The sequence below is a fragment of the Fundulus heteroclitus genome, chromosome 10 (genome assembly GCF_011125445.2).
Source record: "Fundulus heteroclitus isolate FHET01 chromosome 10, MU-UCD_Fhet_4.1, whole genome shotgun sequence".
Classification (NCBI taxonomy): domain Eukaryota; kingdom Metazoa; phylum Chordata; class Actinopteri; order Cyprinodontiformes; family Fundulidae; genus Fundulus; species Fundulus heteroclitus.
Window position 1 is genome coordinate 13,845,249 of NC_046370.1, and position 16,813 is coordinate 13,862,061.

A 16,813-nucleotide genomic window follows, 5' to 3' on the forward strand; every position below is an offset into this window, starting at 1 on the left:
TCCTGTGTTTAGCGGACTTAGAGAAGAGCTTGAGATTTCACCAGAGACGCTCTTTAAGAGCCATCGGGTCGTTGAAAACCCAAACCAAACCTCTGCCTCAACTGAAGGAGATAAGACTTTCTCAGTCCCTTGTTCACAAATGATGTCAAGATGATGGAGCGGTAGATGTGTCTGTTGCCTTTCCTGAAAAGGTTTAATTTTCTCAATGTCGGCAGTTTTCTTTCGCTCGTCCTATTTGCCGTGGGTGAGACAGCATGTTCACTTATCTGTCCACGTTTAGCTCGAGGCCAGCTTTCATCCTGGCGTCCCAGATTTCCTTCAAAGCTCAGTGCAGAACCAGTTGATGTCCTCTGCTGCTGCGTGTTTCTCTGTAGTCTCTTTCCGTCACGTTAGCCGCCTCGTCCAGCAGCTTGGTCCGGACGGACTCGTCAACCGTCAGCTCGAGGGTCACCTCTTTGAACACGTTACACACGGACACCTGCACACACACACACACACACACACACACACACACAGCGATTTCCCGACTTTCCTCTTTAAAGGTCTAAACGTCTTGTTCTGTGAGGTCACATCACCTTCTTACCTCCTGAAACCGCAGCTTCTTGAACATGGAGATGCTGACCTGGTTGTCCAGACCAATTTTTGCTTGAAACCTTCCGACTCCGAGTTTGGTGATGCCTGATGGAAAGCACAGCATTTGCAACTCAATGTGAATGTAACTTTTTAAAAATGGGTAATGTTGTTTCTTGGATGAAGCATTAAGAGCAACTTTTTCCTCATTTTGTCACATTACAAGTCCAGGCTTTGGTGTTTTTGTCGGGATTTTATGTGACAGTAACACAGAGTGGTACGGGAATAATTGTGAAACACTTTGCAGAATCACCTCTCACAGCATTTAGAGCAAAAAGCCACTTGGGGCGTTTCTCTACCAGGTATGCACATCTACACTGCAAAAACAGAACTAAAAATAAGTAAAATGTTCTTAAAGTTAGTGTATTTGTCCTTGATTTGAGCAGGTAAATAAGATGATTTGCCAATGGAATAAGATTTTTGCACTTAAAATAGGAACAATTCATCTCCATCATCTTATTTCAAGTGCAGGATATCTAATTATCTTATTTTAGGGGTCAAAATACTCATTCCATTGGCAGACAATCTTATTTACCTGTACAAATCAAGGTCAAATACACTAACTTTAAGAACATTTTACTTATTTTTAGATCGGTTTTTGCAGTGTACTGACTGACATTTTTCTTATTCTTTGACGGAGAGCATCTGTGAACGTCAGTTTTCACGTTTTCCCCAAACATTTTCCGTTGGATTTAGGTCTGGGCTTTGGTCCATCCTGAGACGTGAATATAATTTGTTTTAAATTAGCACCATATCAGCAGAGTATGTAACTGCTGAAAACTGCGAATATGATCAGCATCATCACTGTGAACCCTTTTCTTTCCTTCCATTAGAAAAAGTCCCCTCAACTCCATGAGAGTTTTAGCATCTCAGCCATTTTATCTGTGCGTGATTTCACGTTTTAATGCGAGCTTTCGGTCAGAAAGACCTTTATCCTTTACTAAGACATATCCAGGCTCAGTAGACCTGCTACAGCATCTGAGCCACTGAAAATACACATCAGACTTTGGAAATCCCTCCGTCAGATCAACTATGTTATTGATATGCAGAGAATGCACGCATAACACTTAAAATATTTATTTTTATTTTATTTGACAGGGACAGTGTACATTAATTAGCATTCCTGCAAATGCACCAGAATTAGCCAAAAGGCTATTTTTTCTATCTGTTGTCCCTGGACAGATCTTAAAATTGTCTACACACACACACGACAGTAAAAATTTTACAGTGAACTTAAAACATAATATCCTACAAAATATTGCATCCAAGTAGATGATCGTGATTCGATGTATTGTGCAGCTCAAGCTCAAATCTCAAAAATAAAATTCAATGAAGATGTGGTTGTAATCTCACCGTAGCCCATCATCATGCGAGTCACCTCCTTCCCGATGCCTCTCCCTCTGTAGCTCGGCTCTGTCCAAACGAGACATTTCATTACGTGAGGGAAGGTCAGAAACCGTCTATTTAAATAATTCTCAGAGTTTAGCATGAGATCAGCAGGCCGGCTGGGTGAGAAACCCGACGATAAACAAACAAACAATGTGCGTCACCTGCTATCATGACCTCCAGCTCTGCCAAGGACGGATCTAAGGGGTCGGTCAGGAAGATGTTGACATCTCCCACCATGCACTGCTCCTCCTCGACGCCGGGGTCCGCCCAGCGCTGCTTGTCCAAGATGATGAACGTGCATTCTGCAAAGTGGCAGCTTGAAAATTAAAAGACTGTTGAAATATCGCTCCGATGTCGGCTGACCTGTGGTTATATGATGCGTTTATGGTCCCGTACTGTCTTCGTCTTCCCTCCAGCTCTTCTGCATGTCATACTCCTGCTGCAGGCTCAGCGGCTCTGAAGCGGTCAGCTGCTGCAGCTCGGGAGACTTCATCCACTCGTGATATCTGGAGAAAGCAGGAGGATGTACCGGCACAACTTCAAGATGCTGTCCTTCGCACACTCTTTGTTTTTCACCCTCAAATGTTTAGTGACCATCAAACACAGCGGGGTAATGACTCGGTGATGAATTTCCACTACAGGATTTTACTCAACACAAAATCTTTAAACTTACTGACGAAAAAGAAACAGCTATAATTCTGATTTGGGCACATTTGAGTCGATGACACTGAAAGCGGCTCAAGAATCAATTTGATTGGCTGGCATTATCGATAACAATATGGCGGACAAGCGATGGAACAGGTCTGAAATGGATTTAAGTGGCATTTAACTTTCAAGGTCTGGCATTTGTAAACCACTGTTGAACTCTGATATAGTAACTGAAATGAACATCCACGCATTAGATGCACGCCGTTTCGTCCGGCTAAAGCACAGACTTGCTGCGGGTTGTGAATTCAAATCCTCATTCTGACGTCTGACTCAACACATGAGCATTTATCCATTTTAACCTGTTAAGAAGTTGTGAAAAATCTCTGAATTTATTGGAAACGCTAATAAGGAACGACAAAATGCAGGGCATTATTTTAGCAAAAAAAAAAAAAATTAATCAGGAGACCATGGTTGAAAACTGCAATAATGACACGGATTGAAATTAACAGTGTTGTTTCCAGTCAGTTTTTTTCTTCACCATTACATAAAGTCCCCACAAACTTCAAAATCACAGCCACTAAGGAAAAACACTTGGCGTTGGCATTAAGGCTAGTTAGACTCCCTTGAACTGCACATTTAAATCCATGACATGCAGGCTGTACTGTAGATGCTTGACGTTGGACAGCGACTACGTATGTTTTACCGATTATAGCATGCAAACAGTCCTAGTGATGGTGAAATGGTACACACTGATATTCTGTGGACGCTTGCTTTACAATATATTGTGTAGCTCTACTAACATTTTAAATATAAGTGCCAGCAAAACCAGATTGAGTAGCACTTGTTCAAGTCAAATTTGGGAATGATCTTTTTATTTTTAAACAGTTACTTTGTATTGACTTGGTTGACCAAACAAAAACACTAGTGGAGGGGACTAAAGTGTGGGGTAATAAAGATTCACTGGTAAGTTTTTTTTTTCAAAGCTAATACTCCAGTTTTCTTGCAGGGGTGAACATCTGATCTAGCGTTGACTAATGTTTGTTATTTATTTAAGGAGCCATCACATAAAAGTAAAAAAAAAATATATATATATAAGAAATGCCTTTATTGTACGGAAAATTCGGGCAAAACTATGTTGGTAGTAGCAACAAATAAGTCTTTCTCTATTCATAGAGGCTGCCAGTCACCCTAAACTTAGCCGTGTATTCTTTAACTTACAAAAACTGTATAAAAGTATAACTTACTGCTGGCCGGTGCGTTTACAAAGACCCAAAATTGTGGGAGATCTTAGTTTTGATGCAGTTAATGAATGGAAAATAAATTTTGACAGTCTTTGGCCGTTGGACTTGTACATCTCTTTAATCATTTAGGTGTACATTATTTAAATTATTACTTTTGTTGTTAAATTTCCTGACCTCTGAAAACCCTTACATTTTATTTTTGGACAGAAAAGCCAAATTAAAAAAACAGCTAAATTATTACAAGCAAACACTGAATCAAAGGAAGCGTTTTGATCTCAAAGCTGAATTAAAATAAGTTTGTTTTAACTTCATTTTTATGTTGTGTGCATCTTAGTCTCAGTGATCACCATCAGTGGCTGCGAACTGAACTTATATTTGATTCATTTTAGTTGAACGCATCGCTCCTACGGGGTAACCAGAGCAGTCTTGCACGGACCAAAACAACAGGCCGGACAGCCGCCATAACTGACCTGGGTACATGCTCTTCGTTGTAAGGAACCAGTAAGACTCTGGGCCCTTCCAGTATAGTGTTTTCATTTATCTTCATGACACACAAGCAGCCACAACGCGCACGTCTACTCGTTGCTGACTTCCGTATTCTCGCTCTGCTGCTCCTGCTGCGGCTGTGCCCAGTGCGCCAAACATGTGAGGCGCCACCTGCTGGACAGTCAGTGGTGCTGCAAGGGTCTCTTAGGGGAACCCAAGCAAAAATTCCAAGGGAACCTCAGACCAGATTATATCAACAAATGGAATCCAGCACTGATAAAAAATTTAACTTTTAATTTTAATTAACACAGTGCACATCAGAATTTTTAAAATTCTATAATTTAAAAGGTATAGTTGATGATTTTTCTGTAAATGTAGCTAAGAAACGACCAAGTCAATTGTCCCATGCGCAAGACCATCCTGCTCTTCTGCTCCTTAAGGGAGGTCAGGTGAAAGAATCTTTCAAATCTACTCTGGTCTCACTTCTGTCTTCTGAGGCCCTCCTCTTCTCCTCACAAACTTGTAAGACAGTTTGATTCTTTTCTAAGTATACGGCGAGAGCAGCAGAGCCACAATGAACAGCTAAAACAGAAGCTCACCCAAAGCATCAGAGGCCTCCCACTGCTTGGATTTTAACACAGATCATAAATCTAACATTTTTGTATTTGTTTATTGAGAATGGGAATACTAATACATTTATTTCCTCTGTTTCGGTAAATGAAAAGATTTAGAGTTGTTAAAACAATTTAATTGAACATTTAAAGGAAATGGCAAGTTAAACTTTCAAAAGCAGAAATAATACCTCCATTGTTTGATTGTTGTGTTAACGCCGTTACAATCTAAAGCTGTGAGTTTAATCTTTTCAAATATTAACAAATTATTCATGATTGCTTTTTCAGCTCATCCATTTAAACTTGGCCTGCTCTCCCAGATCACACCAAATCTGCGTTTAAGGCTGTTAGTGGTGGTCATGTTCTTAACGAGAAGAATCAAATTTGTGCTTCAGGGCCCATACAACCTCGGGCCAGCCCAGGTGATGACCATGGCCATAGTTTAGGGATTCCTAAGAAAGTGTTCAAATTTTGGGGGACCTTGTAATGGAAAAATGTCTATTAGTTTAAACAACAACATCAAAGTACATTACAACATTTTACATACAGATAAGTACTGAAAATAATAATTATGTGTGGGGTAACAACTACAAAGGGCTCGTTGGTTGTTTACTTTTATTGAATGAGAACAAAACTGTTACCAATATCCAAATGTGATGTAACAAAATGTTAGAAATAAATGAACCATGCTTAAATTTTACAATATTTGCTCCCATCTTCCTACAAAGCCTTCTCAAAGCCTTCAACGCGTTTGTCGGCAACTAATACTGTCAGTTGACTAAAAACGTGCATTTTGCTCAGGATAAAATGTCATTATGTCTTGCAAAAGCATGTGTGCTGCTTGAGATTTATCACAGTGTTTTAACTTCATAGCTGCAGACATTAATGTATTTTGCCGGAATGTCCAAACAGAAATTAGTGCATAATTGTGAAGTGGAAGAAAAATGTCAGGTCAGGTAGGGTGAGCATTAACCAGAGAAGCAGCCAAGAGACCCAAGAGGACCTGCAGAGATCTGGAGTCCAGGTGGAAAAGTTTGTCAACTGGACACTCCACAGTTCCGGTATTTCTGGAAGAGCAGCAGGAAGAACCGCGTCGTTGAAAGTGTATGTCGGGATTTAGATTGCCCTGCCGAGTCTGTGCCACATCCTGACCGGCTCTTGCGTGTTGTTGATCATGTCCATCCAGTGCTGCAGCTGAAGACCCCTGGCGTACATGAAGGGACCCAACACCAGCACTCCCAGCAGGGCTGGAGGTTCTGAAATCAACAAGAAGAACGATCGGATCGAGGGACAGCTCATCTTTGTCGAAAGGTTTTACTTTAAAGCAATAGTTCCAAATGGTTGATAGGAGGTTCAATTAGTTAATATAGTACCTGCGGTAGATTGGTTAAATATGTGAGTACATTATTTGGTCCTGGAAGCTAAAGCTAACAGCTTATCTGAGAGGGGCCAAGAACAAACTGCAGTCTTAAAAAAATGTCTGCTGTTTATGTGGATCCTATTTTAGGAACACACAAGCTTGTAAAGGTAAACATTAATTGAAACTTTGACATTATAAAACACACAATTAAATAAAACACTTTAATAATGAAGCATACAAATCAGAGCTGTTGGTTTTTCCTTTTTTTTATTCAAGGGGAACCAAACGTTTTATCCAAATAGTTTAGCAGTAATATGTTTTAAACATGGCATATTTTGATAATTTTTTTACACCATTTTATTTTATATCAGATGGTTCCTTTTGACCAGAAATGCTTTAACCTGTTATCTTTTCAGTGCGTGTTTCACACAGGAAGCTCATTGGTGGAACGCTGCTTCCTGCCTCCCTTTTCGATCTAAATTATAGTAAATGCACATCAATTCACACATTGGTTGTGTTCCTCTCTTTAACACAACTAAACATAACCTCAAATTAAAAAAAACATCTTTCAGTATCCCTTTAGTACACATTATCAATTTCACACATTCATATTAAGAGGTAGTTCCATCCCATTAAGGACAATATTCAGCAGGTTTCTAAAACATAAACCAATCCAGCAGCCTGTTAGCCTGCATCGTTTTCCTGAAACACAAACAGCTCACACCGTCGGGGTAAAAAGAAAGTGCACCCTCTTTCATTTTTGGATTTTATGTATTAGGCCATGATATATAATTATCCATCCATCCATTTTCTAACCCGTCTATCCCTTGTGGGGTCACAAGGGGTTGCTGGTGCCTATCTCCAGCTGTCAATGGGCGAGAAGCAGGGTACACCCTGGACAGGTCGCCAATCTATCACAGTAATAGATAATTATGAAGTCTAAAATTACTGGGATAATTTCTCTGCTTTATAAAAAAAACCCCACATAAACAGATTCCACATACCTGTTACTTGTTGAAGAAAAATGAAGCCCAGATGGAAAAGCTCTTTGTGGAAAAACCAAATACTCCCGATAATTCAACAGACTGTCAAACCACTTTTAGCAGAAATAAAGAAGGTCCTGGGTTCGAGTACACCCCTGGGTCTTTCTGCATGGAGTTTGCATGTTCTCCCTGTGCATGCGTGAGTTCTCTCCGGGTACTCCGGCTTCCTCCCACAGTCCAAAAACATGTTAGGTTAATTGGCTTCTCCAAATTGTCCTTAGGTGTGTGTGTGAATGGTTGTTTGTCCTGTCTGTCTCCATGTTGCCCTGTGACAGACTGGCGGCCTGCCCAGGGTCTACCCCGCCTCTCGCCCAGTGAATGTTGGAGATAGGCACCAGCAACCCCTGCGACCCCATGAGGGATTAAGCGGTTTGGAAAATGGATGTATATATATATATATATACACATATATATATATATATATATATATATATATATTGGACAGGCTTCCATGTTTGATAACGTTTCACCTGAGCGCCGGTCTTTTGGCTGCTGCAGCTCGAATCTTAAGCAGGCCTCGTCCAAGTGCTGCGGTCGCAGTTTAAAAGTCATCCTGTAGTTGAAGATGGGATCCTGTTCGCCTCTCACCACACAGCTACTCTTCATCTTCACCATCTGCGTGTGTATCTGCAAGCTCACCTGGACACACACACCTGGGGGAAATGGGGACACAATGCTCTTCTGCAGTGGGGTGCTTGATGGGTCGATCTTTTGCTGACTATAACCTTGAGGTTGACAATGAAACTACACAAACCTGCATCTGTGAGCAGCTGAAGGCCTCGAGCTCTTAGGACCACCACTGAGAGGCGCTGCAGAGGTGAGCTGTAGCTAAGGGACACCTGCACATCACCCAGCTCTGAGCACTGGGGGAGATCAGACCACAGAACCGCTCTGAGCGTGTTGATCACCTCTTTGCGGCGATGCTGAGTGTGTGGATGTGATGCTGGTCACCTGGGTCTCCTCCTCAGGGTCCAGGTCTCTCCAGAGCACTCGGCCAGCCTGACCAAGCTCTCCTTCCAGGGGGAACAACACTCGGCCCACGGCGTGTCGTTTACCGTCTTTCTGCACGCTCAGCACACACACACTCAGGGTGCTCCGCAGCACACACACCGCTGATACCTAGACAGATTTATTACACACAGGGAGACGTCGATCGACTTGTCAGATTTACTTTTGTCTGAGTTCTCTTTTTTTGGGTCTTGTATTTAGAGTCGTTTCTGCATTTTTCATGGTAACTTCTCTTTACTTGGTGTTCCATGTTTCTGTGCCGCCCTTAGTCTAATCTCAGTTACTTGGCTTTACTCTGCACTTAGCCGCCATTGATGATATTTGCCTGGTTTCCGTGACACAACCACATCTGCACGGTGTTTAAGCTCATTGTTTCGTCGTTCACAGGTGGATCCTGCTGTTGCTATCCCACCTGGTCCTGTGCGTTCGCCTTGAGAGACGTATATTTCCCGCTATTACATCCTTCGTTCCAAGCTCCATCATCGGTCTGCTAATGTCCTGCTGCTATTTGTGTTCTCAACTAATGGCTAAGATGGCTAACAAGTGTTTATTCCTAGTAAATCTTAGGATTGTGGTTTACACAGAATGAAAACAACAAACAACATGGCCAGGAGGTGATTAGCCGGTGGTTCTATTGAGGCACGTTGAGGTTGCTTTAAGACCTTCAACTCGTCAGCATTGTCGTCTAGTATGTCTCTCACCTTCCTCTTAACAATGCTCTGGATTTTCTTTGTGGTTTAAGTCAGGCCAGGTTTTCTGGCCGGTTAAGAATAGTGAAACCAACATCTCCATAAAGCTCATCAGCAGAGAGAAGCAGGAATGGATCTGAAACATCCTGGTGGATGGGCGCTCCGACTTTAGACTTGATAAAACCCAGCGCACCCACGCCGACAGGGTTCCTAATCGGTGTAAATTAGATTCTGCTCAAGCCTTTTAAACTTGATACTCCCTATCTATTACAGGAACCGAAGAAACCCTTTTAGATGGGAGGTGAAACGTCTTCAAGGAACAAGAGAAGTTCTGCTCAAGCACTTATGATTGTTACGTTCTGAATGACTCGGAAGTTACAACACGATCTTCGAATGTGTGGTTCTTCCTTTTGCCTCCAGGCTCTTGGACCTGAATTTCCTGATGAATTACAAAATTAACTTTTTGTGGAATAAAATACTTTTTACGGGGCAACAGTCTAGTCCTTTTTCTTCAGGTAATAAGACACCATTGCCTTTCTTTTTGGTACAGGAGTGGAGTTAACACTAGAGATACGACTGCTGCAGCCCATGTCCTGGAAATGCTGGTGTGCAGTGGCTTTTAAAGCATCGACTCCAGCTGCGGTCCACACTTTGTGTATTTTTCAACAAACTCCGGAATGGTATTTTGCTAAGCTGCAATCATGCATTCCTCCCAGTAAACTTTGCATTAATATATTGTAACTAGATGCCGAACAGTGAGCAGCCAGCTTCTTTGGAAATAAGCCTTTGTGGCTTGACGGCTGTGAAACTCAGCAGTCTTCATTATGAGGACTCTGAAATTTGGATTTATTAAGTCATTGTAAAGAAATTGATATAATGAGTATAAAACATATGCTTTAGCTTTTAAACACAATTACTGACATAAATGATCTCTTCAATAACATTAAATTATATTTGGATGCACCTGCAAACACAAACTTATAAACTCAATCACATGCCCTTGCCTGGAAAATCAGGCAGTCGTTGAACTCCGGGTCGGGCCCCGTTCCCCGGGCCTTGGCCTGGCGGGGCCTCCTGTCGTCGGGAAGAAGCCGGAGCTCCACCAGCGTCATGTTGCTGTGGAAACGGGGGAGGAGGTTGCCGAGGCGGAGCAAGGAGACCAGGAGCTGCTCGCTGCTGTGTCGGTACTCCACAGAGAAGCAGAGGCGAGTGGCCATGCCCAGAGGGGGGGCCACCACCTCGTTCAGAGGGGCCACGGAGTACAGACCTGCCAGCACCGACCCCACTGGGTACCAACCTAAAGAAAACACGGGATACATACAGACGACTAAATCAGAATATAAACAGTCTTTGTTGGATTCAGATCAAGCCTCGTTGGCCTGTGATATAAAGCCATCAAACTCTTGGCCTGTCTCTGATCTGATCTGCGACAACATCTCTCCATTGAGGTTTGTTAATAAGTTGCTTGCTGTAGGGGTTGAAATACCAAAGAACTTCAGAAACATTTATTAATAATTAAATAGCCAACATTTTGGCACCTACTCTTTTCTAACACAATACTCTCCACATCTCAGTCCCATTGAACTTTTAACTACCCCTAATTCAAGTTATTTTTCAAGACATCTGTTTGACTAAGAACAGCATGTGGGAACATATGTGAAGGCATCTTTAAGTAACTAGATTTAGAAAAGACTACCAGCAAGCCAACGTCTCTTCAAGTAGCCACATTTGACTTCTCATTTTGACCAGTTTAATGACTTGACTGTTGATTAGAATAAAACAGCTGTCATTATAGTAATGCATATTTGAAATATTTCCCCCCTTCAAAGACTACAACCATGTATAGTGACAGTCATTCCCACTGAGGCTACAGGTTGCTGTTTATAGTTTTCTTCTCTTATAATGTTGCTGCTACCACCATGTTTCAGCATGGGATGGTGTTATGAGCGATGCACATGTTGTTCTCTACCACATATAGCCTTTTGCATGTAGGACAAAAGGTTAAATTTCAACCCGTGTCTGAGCAGAGCACCGTGTTCCACATGTTGGACCCAGAGGCGGCTGGTTGGGAAGAGATTACTGTCGTTTCATTACACTCCCTCTCCCTCAGCTCATCACCTTCATGTCACTCACCTGTTGTTCATTTTGCTAATTATTTTCACCTTCATCTCTGGTGTTTCCTCCCGTATTTAAACTGTTGTTTTACTCTGCCTCTTTGTCGGCTCCGCTGTTATGCTACTCTTGTTACTAATGTTGTTAACTGTTACTAATTCCCTGCTAAAGCACTCTAATTGAAGAAACATATAAACTTCCTGTTAGAAGTTTTTTGATGGTGGCAAAACAGACATGGTGCATGGTTCTAGGAATAATTAGGAGGTCTTTAAAGGTTGCCTATAGCCAAATTTAATAAACAACACCTTTGGGACTTTTGAGTCACTAAAACTTAACCGATCCAATAACAAGTGCCGTTGTATGACAGTAGGAGCCGCCGTTAACTAAGGCGGTGGACAGGAAATAGGTAGCCTCAGGCTGCTAGGTTGCCTAACTTGTGTACTGAAAAAGGGTGTGGCCTTATGAAGGAGGTGGTTAATAATACGGTCGTATCCTGCTTATCTAGCTAAGAAGGTCTCATTGGAGCTCTAAGCAGGGAAATACTCGTTAGGTTCAGAGATCTTTAGAACCCTAGCTAGTTTGAGTTTTAACCCATAATAGGGAAAGGGGGAGGAGGGGTTTAGCTCAAGTCTAACAACAACAGGACCTACAGAGGAACGAAGAAGGGTCCGCCGGCAGCTTCAGTTTTTACAACTACAAACTAGTGATCGGGCCCAAAATCTGGGTGTAGTGATGGACTCCGACCTGAACCTTCAAGGTCACATAAAGACAGTTACAAAGTCAGCTTTCTATCACACGAGGAACATTTCCAGGATTAAAGGACTGATGTCCCAATGAGGTCTAGAGAGACTCATCCATGTGTTTATCTTTAGCCACATTGTTTACTATAACGGCGTCTTCACAGGTCAGCCCCAAAAATAAATCTGACAACTGCTGTTGGTCCAGAATGCTGCAGCTCATGTTCTCACTAAAACCAGGAAGATGGAGAACATCACCCCAGTTCAAAAGTTCTTCCACTGGCTCCCTGTAGCTAAGAGAATAGACTTTAAAATCCTTCTGTTAATGTAAAAATCACTGAATGGCTTAGCACCAAAATACATTAAAGACCTGTTGTTGCTATATCGACCCTCTAGACCACTCAGATCTTCTGGTTCTGGTCCACTCTGCATAACCAGAACCAAAACAAAACACGGAGAAGCAGCATTTAGCTCCACAAATCTGGAACAAACTTTCAGAAAACTGCTAATCAGCTGAAACCCCGAGTTCCTTTAAATCTCGACTGAAAACCCACCTGTTTAGAGTTGATGTTTTCATGATGTAAAGCACCTTGAACTGCTGAAATGCTATACAAATAAGCTTGACTTGACTTAAATTACCTTTTGCATTAAAAGCATTTTATTAGAGCAGTAACTTTAGCATTTATGACCTACTTCCTACTGAGAGGGACCCACGGTGAGCCAGAACATCCTGCCGGACGTCCGTCTGCATCCTTATTTTCTTTGCTTTCTCCTCACTCTCATCATCTCTCAGACACCCGGTATTTTGTGGAATGAAGCGAGGAGGTAAAGAGAAAGGGACTTCTTCAGGCCTTGTACACACAAACAAATTGTGTTAAGGTCTTCATTACAATAACTGGGCCGTCATTTCTCCGATTCAATGATTAGGATGTCGATAACCCTGGCTGGCGTTATCCTGATTAAATCCCAAAGCATTTGTTACTGGTACCTACCTGGCACAGACGCCTTGAGACACAGGGATCACCGGAGTAGAGTGCAGCGGTACTGATGGCGCCGTGCCGATCAGCTCCTGATACTGAGCCTGCTTGTTCTTCTTCATCCTCAGCCAGCACATTGTCAGAATCAGCAGCAGCACTAGCAGCAGCAGACCGACGGACAGACCAACAGCGAGTAGCAGCCCCTGGTCTGAACAAGCAGAAGTCTAAACTTATTCTTAATAGCACGCGCTTTGAGATAAAAGTGTCTTTAGTGTGTTTTTATTCTCACCAGTCATGATAAATGTTCTTCTTGTCAGCTTTAGCTGAGACAGAACGGCCGTCCATACATGAAGCAGCAACTCAGTATTCAACCATAACAAGAGCTGAGAGACTTTGATGCAGCTGGACGGTTCTCACCATATTACACTGCTATCTGCATGGCTGGCGTATCAACCTGGGAGGCCTCTGGGCAGAAACCACCCCACTTTGGGGCCTTTTGAAAAAAATACTCACCTTGTTTTTCTTCAAAAGTTACATGATTTCATTATTAATAAATAAACTGATTTGAAAAAAAAATATTGTAATTGTTGATTACCTTTTGTTTTAAAGTACAAGGTTATTTTTTAAATTTAATTAGGAGAATTGTTTGAATGATTCTTAAATATAAATTCTCAGCTCTTGGTCTAGGTCTATTTTAAACAATAATAAGGACACATTTAGCACTTTTTATTCATCCACAGCATCAAATAATAAGTCATCAAATTAAGTAAACAATCCTTTAGCAATGCAGTTCAACATGAAGCCAATGTGTGTATCTATCTGTCTGTCTGTCTGTCTGTCTATCTATATATCTATCTATATCTATATCTATATATCTATCTATATCTATATATCTATCTATCTATCTATCTATATATATATATATATATATATATATATATATATATATATATATATATATATATATATATATATATCTATCTATATCTATATCTATATCTATATATATATATATATATATATATATATATATATATATATATATATATGTTTGCAAAACACTTTTTTCCTTTATTTTGTATAAATTCAAAGTCAGTATGATTAAAACATACCTTAATAAATCCAAAGGGAATGAAGTTACTCAAACGACAAGTTTCTTCAAAGAGTAATTGTAAATGGTGATGGCTGTCAGCAGGAGGGATCTGCTGTAGCAGTCTGTGTTACAGCTGTTCCGAAGAAGCCTCTGACTGAAGCCAGTCATCTGTTTTATGACATGAAGAGGATGCTCAGGGTTGTCAATTATTCTATGATCCATCTCAAGAAGCTCTGAGGCAGTCAGTAGAATCTAGAACAAAGCTTTGTGTCCTGATGCAATAACCCAGGTAGAAAATAATAGGTTTATTAGGTCCTCTGGACGGGTTCTTCTTTGTTGAAACACTTCATCTGTTCTCCAAGAGACTTCTTTTGTCCAAGGAGTTACAGGTAAACTCAGCTTTGTAAGCGTCACAGTGAGCACTAACGATCGGTTGGTAGCCTGATGGTCCTCTTTTGCATGCACACAACCAGTTTTAATTGTTACAGTTAAACTTATTGATCCACTATGCAAAGGTACTGCTTTGTCTCATGGAGAAGAGGCTAAATGTTCCAACAAAGAAGAACCCATCCAGAGGACGTACTCAACTTTTTTTCATTTCAAAGATTTACAGCATTTAACCAAAGAGGTATAAATTCACAAAGCAGTAGAAATTTATTTTGCAAATTTGCTTTCTTGCAAATTTGCTTTCTTGCAAATGTTTGTTCCTACTGTTTGCTTTATTTCTGCATGGCAGTTTGCATTAAATATATGCAGGAGAATCCCACCCTTTGATTAGCAGATGGGAGAAATTTGCTAAATTTTTTATAAATTAAGGCATAGTTGTTCTCTCTTCAGCAACAATTACAATGAGTGCAGATTTTGATTCAATTTCAAAATGGTTTCTATTATTTATTCCTTTTGTTTAATCACTATTTAATCCATGTTTTATCGTTTTCCACCAGGTGACGGTGATTCTTTCCACGTCGTAAAGATATTTTCTCAGAAACCTCGAATCTACCAGTTTGCATATATGGGAAGAAATAAATTATATTTTTCTGGATTTTTTTTCTTCTATAAAAAGATTGTTTTAGCCCAAAGTTTCCAGGGAGAACATTTTATGGAGCACACCTGCCTTTGTACCCAGGTTCAAAATTGGAAGCAAGTGCAAACTCGTGTTCGCAAACATTCAGCTCCTGCAGGCAGCTTAATGCATCTACCCCAAAAGGTTTTACCCCTATAGCTTGAAGAGGTACTGTGTCACTATGTGGTTGAAATTATTAATTTGTTACATTTATTCTTACTATGGCAAAAAGAAGGATGTGTGTTTACATCACAGGATTAGAAATCAGTACTTTAAAGGGACTGCCTAAATAGAGAGGCAAAGCTGAGCTTTCTTGGACATGTGCAGAGGAGGGATGCTGGATAAAATGGACTAAAGATTATAATATTCACCTACCAGTGGAGAAGGAAATAAGATGGACAACAGAGTGGGTTCATTGGTGTAGCAAAGGAGGACAAGATGAGTGGATGTGATGGAGGTGGACTTTAGGGATAATATAAGGTAAAGGCTGATGATTGACAATTTTGACCTGCAAAGAGACCAGCAAAGACAATCACAAGCTTCCTATACGCAACCGCTTTCTTATAGCAAATACAGACGCAGACAGGAAAACTGGGTGAGAAAGAATTGCCAGGTGAGCTGGTTGTAGGCAGTGCTGTTATAAAGCAATCTGCCTGTGACCTAAACTTGGTGGGAAGCAGTAAGCTTTAGGCTGCACGCACATTCCAGAGAGGGTCAGAGTCAACCTGGGAGGGATTAGTCAATGGGGCCCGACATCATCTTTTTGTTCCCAAAGTCTCAAACAGGCTAATCTTGCCCCCTGGCCATTGCAATAAAGACAAAAACATACAGTGAGACCAATAACATTTGACTGAAACACCACTAGAGCGCATTTTCCTCTGCTCAGCAAGAGCGTGAGCGCATGAAATAGCTTTCTGTGTTAAACGATTTAAACATCTCGTTGTGTAAATAGAACAAGATTGTTTTTTGGTTTTTTTTTGTAAACTGGAGAACATGTAAAGAAAACCAAGTCAAGTATCACACATTTTGAGCCCGAAATTAGCAAAACATGCTATTGGTGGCGTAGCTGGTGCACTAGTATGCTACTTGTTTTCTGGGATTTTTTTTGTCTGTAATATATCCAGATCTAGGGTTAAAAAGATTAACTGTTGTTTAATGGAAGTAATATCTAAATGTATCTAACGTATACACTTACATTTATCAAAGAACATTTATTTGAACAGTTTCGATTTTTATCTATATGTAGGGCACAATTCATACACAAAGTAATTGAATTCAAAATTATGAATTCATATGGTGTCAATTCAGAAAGAAGCTGTCATGCTGAAGAAGCGGGCCTTTGAGTAAAGGGAGACATGGACCATCCTAAGCTGTGTATGTTTTGGGAGGGGACCTGCTGACCTGCACTGAGGACATCGTTGGGTGGTGGAAGGAGCACTTTCAGGATCTCCTCAGTCTGGTCACCATGTTCTCTCCAGAGGAGGCAGAACCTGAATAATCATGACAACACAATCCCATCACTGTGGCAATGGTTACTGAGGTAGTTAAAAAGCTTGCTGCCAGCAGGGCACCATGTGTGCATGAGATCTGGCCTGTTTTCTAAAGGCTCTGGACATTGTAGGGCCGTCGCTGTTGACACGGCTCTTTAACCTCACATGAAGGACTGGGGCAAGACCACTGGAGTGAAAGACTGAGGTGGCGGTCTCGGATTGAAAGGGGACCGGAG

The 16,813-nt window shown here is 41.1% G+C and overlaps 2 protein-coding genes across 3 annotated transcripts; both read right to left on the bottom strand.

Moving 5' to 3' along the window:
* nat9 (N-acetyltransferase 9 (GCN5-related, putative)) lies at positions 1–4,530 on the bottom strand. 2 transcript variants are annotated; one of them, XM_021316502.2, is made up of 6 exons: positions 4,379–4,530; positions 2,416–2,525; positions 2,181–2,321; positions 1,984–2,064; positions 584–678; positions 1–478 (listed from the first exon to the last, which is right to left on the bottom strand). In XM_021316502.2, exons 1-6 carry the CDS (start codon positions 4,453–4,455, stop codon positions 326–328), a joined length of 657 nt encoding a protein of 218 aa, XP_021172177.2. In that variant the 5' UTR covers positions 4,456–4,530; the 3' UTR covers positions 1–325. The 2 variants fall into 2 exon arrangements, with proteins under 2 accessions (XP_021172177.2, XP_012718170.2); XM_012862716.3 differs by having other exon boundaries at positions 1,984–2,043; positions 4,379–4,527.
* A 1,219-nt stretch (positions 4,531–5,749) lies between these two features.
* Positions 5,750–13,370, bottom strand: syt15 (synaptotagmin XV). Its single transcript, XM_036141697.1, has 8 exons — positions 13,221–13,370; positions 12,947–13,139; positions 12,648–12,805; positions 10,110–10,402; positions 8,360–8,527; positions 8,163–8,271; positions 7,879–8,061; positions 5,750–6,261 (listed from the first exon to the last, which is right to left on the bottom strand). The coding sequence occupies exons 1-8, from the start codon at positions 13,225–13,227 to the stop codon at positions 6,122–6,124; spliced, it is 1,251 nt and encodes a 416-aa protein (XP_035997590.1). The 5' UTR covers positions 13,228–13,370; the 3' UTR covers positions 5,750–6,121.
* Between the last annotated feature and the right edge of the window lie 3,443 nt (positions 13,371–16,813).

Bases quoted from the DNA above. Each gene is read 5' to 3' on its own strand.
- syt15 (XM_036141697.1), bottom strand. The intron at 10,403-12,647 runs GTAGGTCATAAA...TGTTTTCTTTAG, and splicing joins TGGGTCCCTCTCAGTAGGAA to GTTGGTACCCAGTGGGGTCG. The intron at 8,272-8,359 runs GTGACCAGCATC...GATCTCCCCCAG, and splicing joins ACCCTGAGGAGGAGACCCAG to TGCTCAGAGCTGGGTGATGT.
- nat9 (XM_021316502.2), bottom strand. From the start codon at position 4,455: ATGAAGATAAATGAAAACACTATACTGGAAGGGCCCAGAGTCTTACTG. The intron at 2,322-2,415 runs GTACGGGACCAT...GCCACTTTGCAG, and splicing joins CTGGAGGGAAGACGAAGACA to AATGCACGTTCATCATCTTG. The intron at 679-1,983 runs GTGAGATTACAA...GCTTTCCATCAG, and splicing joins TCGCATGATGATGGGCTACG to GCATCACCAAACTCGGAGTC.